Source organism: Osmerus mordax, chromosome 7 (assembly GCF_038355195.1).
Source record: "Osmerus mordax isolate fOsmMor3 chromosome 7, fOsmMor3.pri, whole genome shotgun sequence".
Classification (NCBI taxonomy): Eukaryota; Metazoa; Chordata; class Actinopteri; order Osmeriformes; family Osmeridae; genus Osmerus; species Osmerus mordax.
In genome coordinates, this window is record NC_090056.1 from 9401376 (window position 1) to 9410934 (window position 9559).

Here is a 9559-nt window from a genome sequence, read left to right on the forward strand (position 1 = left end):
TTCTCATTATCTGTCTGCCCAATTAATTCATTGTATTCACACATCTGATGCTGTACACCACATTCCCCAAAAAGGATAGGAGGTGGGTGATTCCAGATGATTGTTTCAATAGAGTGTCTGGTATGGTATCACGGATCCTAGCCTTCATCTGGTCTCCATACTATTCCCTGGGTGCAGTGAAAGCAGTTTTCACTTTGTATTTAACACAAGAACAGATGGTGACAGTACTGTGCCCTCAGATGAAACTAGAAATGCAATGCATGTTGAACAGAGACCAATTTCCATTGGAATCACTTTTCTGTTCTTCAAGTCAGCATAACCAAAATACTGCAGATGAGTTGAGGTGACATACGTTTTTATTAAAAGCCCCCAACTTATTTCCAATCATTCTCTTAATTATATACATGGGGATGGTGACCTTGAGCGGGTCCAGGAAACTTTGAGACAATAACACCACTATTTCATCCTTGAGTTGTAACTGGAACCGCAACAAGGAAAAATTCAAAGAAGGAAAAAATTTGCTGATGAAAAGTCGCCAAAGACTGACAGCAGCCAACATTGTGCTGGTGTGTCTGTCTGTGTGTGCTTGAGTGTGTGTGACAGTCAGCGATGGCTATTGTCCCGGACCTGGAGAGGAATCAAAACAAAAACATGTCACAGGGCCATCACTCTGGCTCTCTCAGAGTCTAGGGCAAGGGGGCGTTCTGGGTGCCTCCCCTTTCCTGGCAAGGCACAGTGTTCAGACCTCTTATAACACTTCCTGACTCTTTTCCTGTGGGACCTTGGGAAAATGATTTCAAAGAATTCGCCCTGGTCCACACCTTAGGAAGCCACCACAGGGACCATTGTGTTTTGGTCTTATATTTGTGACTGATGAATACCTATCTATTTTTTTTAAATATCTGAAACTGAACTAAATGTATTCTCACCCCAACTTGTCCCTCCAGCACGTAATTTGAATGCTTGCATTTAAATAGTTAAACCCAGATCTAACCAGAACAGCAATGACATCAGAAGATCTGGACCTCAGAATTAAACAATTTTTGGATCCCTCACATGGCTACATAAGCCCGGTTGTGTGCCTCTGGTTGTGTGGGCAGTGGAAGGGGGAGGAATGTGATCGTGGGAGAGGATTCAATAGAGGCTGTCTTGCAACCTACAGAACAATAGCAGAAAAGATGTTTTGTTGAAGCCAGAAGAGAGAACACATTATTTCAAATGTGGCGTGGTGAAATGTCCATGAGGAATACAGGCTTCTGTTGTGTGTGGATGTGAGTGATTATTACTATGTTTGTCAGAACATCATCAGATAGAGGTGGATCCATTGTTCTTATTCTAAAGGCTGTCTTGGATTTGTTTAACATGTACGCAGGAGGAACATGGTTTATGCAGTACCATTTTTTAAATGCATCCCTCCATAGAATGAATATGTCCATTCAAACAAAAGTACTGATAGTTTAGCTAACTTTTTTCTGACTAAGTTTTAACTTGTATTTACAGTATCTGGTGTGATTCACAAAACTCTTAAGTTTCCCCATGAGGCAATTTATTTAAAATCTGTAAACTTCAACCTCCCCTTACATGTATTCATACTGCCCTCCAGTGGACAACCTGGTTACATGGTCTGGTGCTTTTCAGGAAAATGGCTCAATCCAGAATTAGTTGCTGATGTGTTAGAGCAGGAGGTGAATCAGCCAATATGTTATTTTCAGAACAGAAAATTGGCGCTAAATGGGTCTATAAAAAGTTCCATGACACCAGCAATATGTCAATATGTGAAATGTATTCAGATGTTTCAGCTCGATATTCAGTACACTTTATGGAGTTAGACATAACTGAAGTTCAGGAAAAGAAGACCAGACCACAACGCCTCCTTCCCTCTAACTGTATTCTGTGTCAGCCACAGCTGAAGGTTAGGAGCAAGCCGACCACACCTCAACTCATCCCTTTACACTCATTTACTACCATACAGATACTCCTCAATCTCTCCATCTTGGTGTTCTCACGTTTTGTTACCCTACCACCACCCCTCTTCTAAGCTTCTCCCTGGTCTCAGGCTCTTCTATCCAGGCACCCCTGGGGGTTTTGCTCGTGCTTCAGCTCAGCCGTGACCCTAAGGACTCCACCACACCCCGAGTTCCCACCTGGATGCCTACCTTGGCTCTGCTACCAGCCTCTTCATCCACTGGGCTCGGTGTGCTACCGGCCCTATCATCATTCTTCTAATAAAAATCGTAAACATTTATTTGTTGGTGTGTCATTGCACTCATAAAGTGCCAAATATTAAAGACTGGATGTGATTTGTACCCATAAACATGTATAGCCATGCACATGACTAATTATTTGATCTCTAAAATATCATGTTTGCACACAGGTGCAACACTATGCTATAACTAACACTTTGGATAAGTTTGCTAAATAACATCAATTTTGTATACATTTCAACAAACTAAATGCTTTGTAGCCTATTTGCGGCACTTTATATTACTAGGCGACACTGCCAAATAAAACTTACTGCCCAATATCAGTTTCACCCATGGGGCACATCTGGGTGTCCATGCACATGTCATATGGTTATACAAAGCTGAGGGTGTTGTGTTTAAGGTCAGTAGGGGCAGGGAAGTGGGCTATGCCAGCGTGGGAACATATAATTTATGTTTTCTAAATTTAAAACATCTCTGTTGGTATTTACATTTAGTCATTTAGCAGACGCTCTTATCCAGAGCGACTTACAGTAAGTATTTACTTGCAATTTATTTTTTCCTTTTTTTTGAGCAGAGAGTGGAACCTGAGAGCACAAGTGATCACGTTTTTTTTTTCTTTTTGAAAGAGTGACGACTTGATCGGTCACATTTTTTCAATATTTTCAATATTTTTCCTATCTATGATCTTTGCCTTGTTACATAAGACAGTCCAAAGACCGACGAACAAGTGAGCTCACGTCTGTCTTGCTATGAGTCACACCAGCAAAGTCTGGCAGTTTTACTAAATGAACCATGGATATTCCATCCACTCTATAACCATATCATCCTATCTTCAGGGGGAAGGTACAGTTATTACAGGATTCAGATCATTTGTTCATATCAAGTCTGTGTTGACTGCTGTGATACAGAGAGGTGGTGCTCAACAATATTTTTGCTCCAGATCATCCTTTTCCATTTATCTCTTCTTTCAATGTGGAGTCAAATGGCTGAGCGGTGAGGGAGTCGGTCTTGTAATCTGAAGGTTGCCAGTTCGATTCCCGGTCATGCCAACTGACATTGTGTCCTTGGGCAAGGCACTTCACCCTACTTGCCTCGGGGGAATGTCTCTGTACTTACTGTAAGTCGCTCTGGATAAGAGCGTCTGCTAAATGACTAAATGTAAATGTAAATAAATGTAAATGTACTCAAGAAACTGCATTGAGAAGATTTGAGCGTGTCAGAGGGAAAGGTTCTTAATGTGCAGAATATTCAGCATAGTTTACAGAACTAAACAGCTGCTTAACTCATCTCACTGGTCAACAGATGGTGGTCCTGTGCATGTGTGTTATGTTTGTGTGTGTGTGTGTGTGTGTGTGTGTGTGTGTGTGTGTCCAAGGTGGTATATGCATCAGCATGCTACTTGTAAATCTGATGTGGTTCTAGATCTTTAGATCTAGAATTCCTACAAGTCATAAGAGCCAACCACCAATGTTACAAACAGTTCTGTCATTCTTGACATCTCAGTAAACCATCACTAGATTGAATGTACAGTATACTTTATGTGTATGTATATAGATTGCATGTATACAGTATATGAAAAAAATGGTATTCCCCAAGAGGAACATCTGATTACCAACTCATGTTAATTGTCTCTTGTGTTGTCTTTATGCCAAATTAGTCTGCAACTCAAACCCGCATCTACCAGCCCCAGCTCATTTAGTGACTAATAGCTTGTACCCCCGGGAGCTGTGTCATGAATGTCATTACGAGGGCCATAAGCATTGCATTTCAGCCAAGACACTTAAGTATTGATTCAACCATTTATTGCAATGGAAATTGTTTTTTTACTATGATTGTGTGGTTATATCTCAAAAGGAAATTCCCTCCCTTGAGCCAGCAGGCACAGCATGTTTACATTCAATAAAAAGGTATGGAGCATAAATCCTGTGGTAAACAGGAACAATACAGAAATAGACGGTTATAGGTTCTTCAACCCAAACCATACTACTAATGTGAAAGCGAATACGTCAATGACTACAAGACAGCAGACTTCCCAGGATATGTATCCTGCATACAGAATTTCGTACCATGCCCATATTCAATGTAGCTACATAGCACGAAACTTGACTGGATATCCTACAAAGTTACGTTTTTCATTCAGTTCAACCACCCCTTGTGTTGTTTCTGTGACAATGAGAGCATGGTAGGTTGGAGTTTTTTCTTTTATTTTGCGTCAGTGGAATCCCTCTAGTGCGTCACCACGAGAGAAATCTTTTTGAGCTGCGTCTACACGACCCGATTGGCCATAGTCTGGAAATATCTCCGGCTCTGCCAGTGTGGATAACAGAACTGGGCGTGCCTATGACGAGACACACAATAAACTTACTCGTATAAGAGATCAGATCGCTATGGTCTAAAGGAACCAAAGCGTGTAGAAGACTTCCAGAACCAGCTCATCACCTGCTTGAAAGATCACATCTCCAGTTGTGCCTCAGACTACCTGCCCAAGCTCCTAGGGAAGATTCCAGAACTGCGGACACTGTGCACACAAGGCCTGCAGCGCATCTTCTACTTAAAACTGCAGGACCTGGTCCCTCCTCCCTCCATAGTTGACAAAATATTTCTGGACACTTTGTCTTTCTGAGAGAAGACTGTGACACTGTGATGTATATATCTTAAGTGATTTAGAAAAAAGGTAGGATGGAAAACGACAAACAATAGCTCTCAAAATATAAATAATGAAGTTCTAACTCAAGCTGTCAGAAGAAACTATCAAGACATCCATGCATCTCACGTAAAAATCTGTTTTTAATCGATGTTGTATTACAACAGCACTCCAATCGTATGTCCTTGTTGCTGTCAATGTTGGACAAACTAAACAATAGATTAGTGTTCAAGGTATCAGCAAATACTTCTTAATATCTTCTCAATTGTACAGTATATCATCTACCGTAAGAACTGAACCAGGGGCGTCGTTAGACCCTTTTTACTGGGGCATGTGCCCCAGTATGAATCTGCTGTGCCCCAGTAAAATCTAAAGTTTGAGTTTTAACCATTTATTTTATATGTCAGTGCATTCATTTAGATTGATAATCCCCCAGAAAATAAACGCAGTATGCCAATCAACTCTTGTAAAAGTGTTTAACCGAAAACACAAACCTATGCAGGCAGAATTCCATGTCAGCGCGCTCTTCTGAGCTTGCCATAGCCACTGCAGCACGCACACAGAGGTACAGGTGTCGGACTCGGCACACAAGTCAGAATTGAGGTAGGCTGAGAAACTATAGATAGTTTCTAAATGATAGGCCTACCGATCATCTTATTTTGACTAAAACATAAAACCAATATTACATGAAACTCCAAAAAACAGTATTTGCGCACAAATGAATGCAAAAAAAATGCCTAGGACTGCATTGTGCGCAGCAAGCTTGAAAGAAAAAAAAGTGATATGACGCTTCTGAACTGAACAAACCATGGACCGATTTGATGTACCGGTACACATGACAGCTACAAGTTTCTGATGGAAAAGAAGAAAGTAGGGAACATAAAACTGAGGAGTCAGGTGGCTGAGCGGTGAGGGAGTCGGACTAGTAATCCGAAGGTAGCCGGTTCGATTCCCGGTCATGCCAACTGACGTTGTGTCCTTGGGCAAGGCACTTCACCCTACTTGCCTCGGGGGAATGTCCCTGTACTTACTGTAAGTCGCTCTGGATAAGAGCGTCTGCTAAATGACTAAATGTAAATGTAAATGTAAAACTGAGCTTTGATATTTGATAGATATGCATATTATGAAACTCACAGACAGCTATGATAGCCTGATGAAGATGGTGACCTTATAGCCAAATAAAACCTAACCCAGTCTTGTCCAGCCAAAATAACTGGATAAAGTCACACAGTCAACTCAGATTACAGCAGGTATGTGAACAATGGAATGACAAGCTTTTCCAAGTCCTTCAATCATCCTTCTGAAAACATTTGAGCATTGTTTGTGGAACAAATCAGGTACCGTTTTTATCCTGTGAAAAATAATCAATATGCGGTCTTCAAAAGGACGTGTGAACAGGCTACTCCATGTATTTAGTATTTAGTAGTTACTGTGCCTTAGATCCATGCCTGGAACTTTCTGGCAACCTCCCAGTCAGACTAGGCATGTAGATGGTCTCAGGGATCAAAACGTGGACACATGAAGACATAAACCAGTGCCTGAAAATTGTAACACATTTTGTAATGAGTAACACAAATGACAAACAACCCCTTATTCTTGCACTGCAACATATATCCCCCCAGGTAACATCAACATATGCTGTGGGTATTCATCACATCACCAGTAGAACCACAGCTACTATTATACTTGAGGTCAGTTCACCTGACAGATAAAGGCTAGTTTTGTATCAAATCCCACTGTCAATTGACTTCACATGTACATTAGTGATAGGTGTATGTAAAGACTGTACCTTATGTGATTTCTACTACTTTAGACAAATTAGTTCATGGGCTTCCACAAATAACGAAATATCCTCTGTGTTAATATCTCTCCATTCAGATACTTGATTTACACTGCCATCCGGTGGACATGAGATGCAAAGTTCACTTCATTTATAACACACCCACATTCTGTTAAGAGGTAGTAATTGCAGAATCTATTCAGAACAACCAGAGAACCTTACCACTAACTCATTTATAATGCACCTAGTTCAGATAGCGTTTCGTGGGTTCCATCTCTGACTGATTTGGGGGATATTTTTCCTTGGATGCAATCTCCTTATCAAGTCAGAAAGCATAAAATAACATTTTAGGACTATGAAAAATCTGTACATTCCCTTTTTTATCGTAAACACATATAAGGTTGACAAAGCAGATGGTCAGAAGGGTATGGTTAAATGTCATGGAAGGTAGTGGCCCTAATCTGAATGAATCTTCCTACCCCACTGCCCTCAACAGTGACTTTGCCTTGAGGCATCTAGAGCCCCTAGCTCTCAGCCATCATGAGTCATTAGTGTCCTGGTTTGTTTTAAAGGAATATGACTGTCTTTACAGTGTATAATAAAAGACAGACATAATAAAAACAAACCTATTGGTTCAACATGTCTACACTTCGCTCTTTAATTTGTATACACTCCACATTTATCAGTCCATGAATCCACAAAACACACTCCCATCAGTCTGTGTTGAAGAAAGGCAAGTCATAATCTCCACAAGGCTGTTCTTTTTGGATATGTAAACACCCTGTTCAATGTGTGTTGTGTGAAGAATTCCCCTCTTCACCCATGCACTCATCAGACAATCTGTTCTACCACAAGGACATACAGACAACACACGTCTTGTATGAGGAATAGGAATAGAATATATTTTTCCTATTCGCTTTTCTGATTGGGTCCGCCAACATCGACTTCAGAGATTTGTAGAGTAGACAATTATGAAAGTAATGCCAAAGTGTATTAGAAATAGTTTGCATTGATTCAATCGACAGTAAGTGCACACAAGTTGCAATAAGAACACATTGCAAAAATAACAATTATGCAGGTAGGTAAAAACAACAACCTGAGGAGAAACAACTTCAAGCAAACCAAAAAGCATGCAAATTCTGTAAATGACAGTAAATTAGATCTTCCATGGGAGAACTTTTGGGGACCGTAGTCCAGGTTTTAGGCAGTGTATGCCTGGCTCAGGCCTGCAAAAGATCACAAGATTATAAGACTCAAGAAGGAGAAATCATCATCAATGATCATCAATCATTTTAATTTCAGGTTGATATTCTTAAAACCCATTGTCTGACCTGATAAATGTTGTAGACACACCCCATACAAAAGGGGTTTGTGTGACGTCATCGGCTTCTGAAAAACAAGCAACAAACAGCTACTGGGTCTATGTAATTGTGTGAAAGTCCCAGTAAGGTAGGAGTATGTAGCTACCCTGGATTCAGTACTTATAGAAACATATCCTTCCTACTAACAACACAAAATTAACTGTATGATATTAAGAAACAAACCCTTTCAATAATACTGACCTTCATCCCAATCCTCATCAGTGTTTGGGTTTGTCCAGGTGCTGACAGGGACCTGCCATTTATTTTGCACCTCATTGCCCACTGAAAACCATGCCACAAGGTCAATCGCAAGGATAACAACATCCTCAACATTAGTGAATATAAGAATATTTAAATTAACAAACAAAACGGACAATCCTTACAGTCTTCTGTGTTAACAGATCTTCTGTCCACACAGTTAACAATATGATGTGACAACTCATGCTTGGGCATAAGGTGACGGGCATTAAAAGGACAAGTTTTCAATTCACTGGCCAGTTTTGGGTGGTTCTATGGCAAAGAAACAGATTTTAATTACTTGTAAGCCACTTGTATACCTTGTAATAAATGCTGGGAATACCCATTTAACAACTAACCTTGCTGCACTTAATCAGATGGTAGGGAAAGCGGCAAGCACGGATCTGATGATTCTTGTCGTATGGACACTGAAGAAGCTTGTTTGGGTCACATGGATCTGTTGCATCTATGGACAATGGTGAGAAAAATGGGGTAACCAAAACATCTGCCAACGTTGCATCAAAAAAACTACAGGGGTATATTTGTTATAGCAATTTACCAGCCTGTTCTTCCCAACGTGGAACAGTTTCTGCAGCTGAGGTCTTAGTAGGGCTGCAAGTTGAGCCAAACCTGATGGTTGTCATTTTACTTGAGGGTTTTGTTTCCAAGGAAATCACCTAATGACATGAAGGCATATATGTTTCAATTGAAGTGGAATATTATTAGGAGAGAAAAACTGAACTCAGTATTCAACACAAATTATCCTAGTGATGATCATGCATTACTGGCGCACTATTCAAACTTTGGAATAGAATGGATTTGAATGGAACTCTGAAATAGTCATCATCCGTATCCAGAGCAGAGAATGCTTTGGACTGTATAGCTCTACATTTTTATATATGACTAATAAGTTTATAACTCGCGTTTTTAAAATACATTAGGTTTAGCACGTGGCACCCACTTCGTAGATTAACTAGCTGACTGGACTCATAAACGAATGCTAATATTCAATACTTGACGCTAGATAATTAAGTTGCATTTCAGGCGTGACAATATGCTAATGGTGAACTGAGGAAAACCCCAGACTTATTTATATATACTAAAATTACCGATGCTCGAAATAAGCAAAAAGTTCAACAACTTGGCAATTCTTATAAGGCGTAACTTTCTCTTCTTCCGGTTTTGATCGGCAGATGGCATTCAACTGTTAGCTGCGCATGTACACCGCCACCTACTGTGCTGGAGTGTGAAGCCAGTCATGGGCATGGCCAACCGCAAAACCCTGTTCCCCAACCCAACTAATGATGACAGCTTGAACTTGTCTGAACTGATG

At 40.4% G+C, this 9559-nt stretch overlaps 1 protein-coding gene across 2 annotated transcripts; it reads right to left on the bottom strand.

Annotated features, from left to right (window-relative positions):
* Positions 1-7275: 7275 nt before the first annotated feature.
* Positions 7276-9401, bottom strand: zgc:56699 (uncharacterized protein LOC405758 homolog). Of its 2 annotated transcripts, none has more exons than XM_067240436.1 (7): positions 9336-9401; positions 8786-8903; positions 8586-8692; positions 8373-8499; positions 8191-8271; positions 7960-8017; positions 7276-7854 (listed from the first exon to the last, which is right to left on the bottom strand). In XM_067240436.1, exons 2-7 carry the CDS (start codon positions 8868-8870, stop codon positions 7785-7787), a joined length of 528 nt encoding a protein of 175 aa, XP_067096537.1. In that variant the 5' UTR covers positions 8871-8903; positions 9336-9401; the 3' UTR covers positions 7276-7784. The 2 variants fall into 2 exon arrangements, with proteins under 2 accessions (XP_067096537.1, XP_067096538.1); XM_067240437.1 differs by lacking the exon at positions 9336-9401 and adding an exon at positions 9188-9315.
* Positions 9402-9559: the final 158 nt, after the last annotated feature.

What these genes read in the sequence shown, in the direction of transcription:
- zgc:56699 (XM_067240436.1), bottom strand. Translation starts at nt 8,870, where the DNA reads ATGACAACCATCAGGTTTGGCTCAACTTGCAGCCCTACTAAGACCTCA. An exon ending in ACGTTGGGAAGAACAGGCTG is followed by an intron (nt 8,693 to 8,785) that starts GTAAATTGCTAT and finishes CATTGTCCATAG; the next exon opens with ATGCAACAGATCCATGTGAC. An exon ending in ATCTGATTAAGTGCAGCAAG is followed by an intron (nt 8,500 to 8,585) that starts GTTAGTTGTTAA and finishes TCTTTGCCATAG; the next exon opens with AACCACCCAAAACTGGCCAG.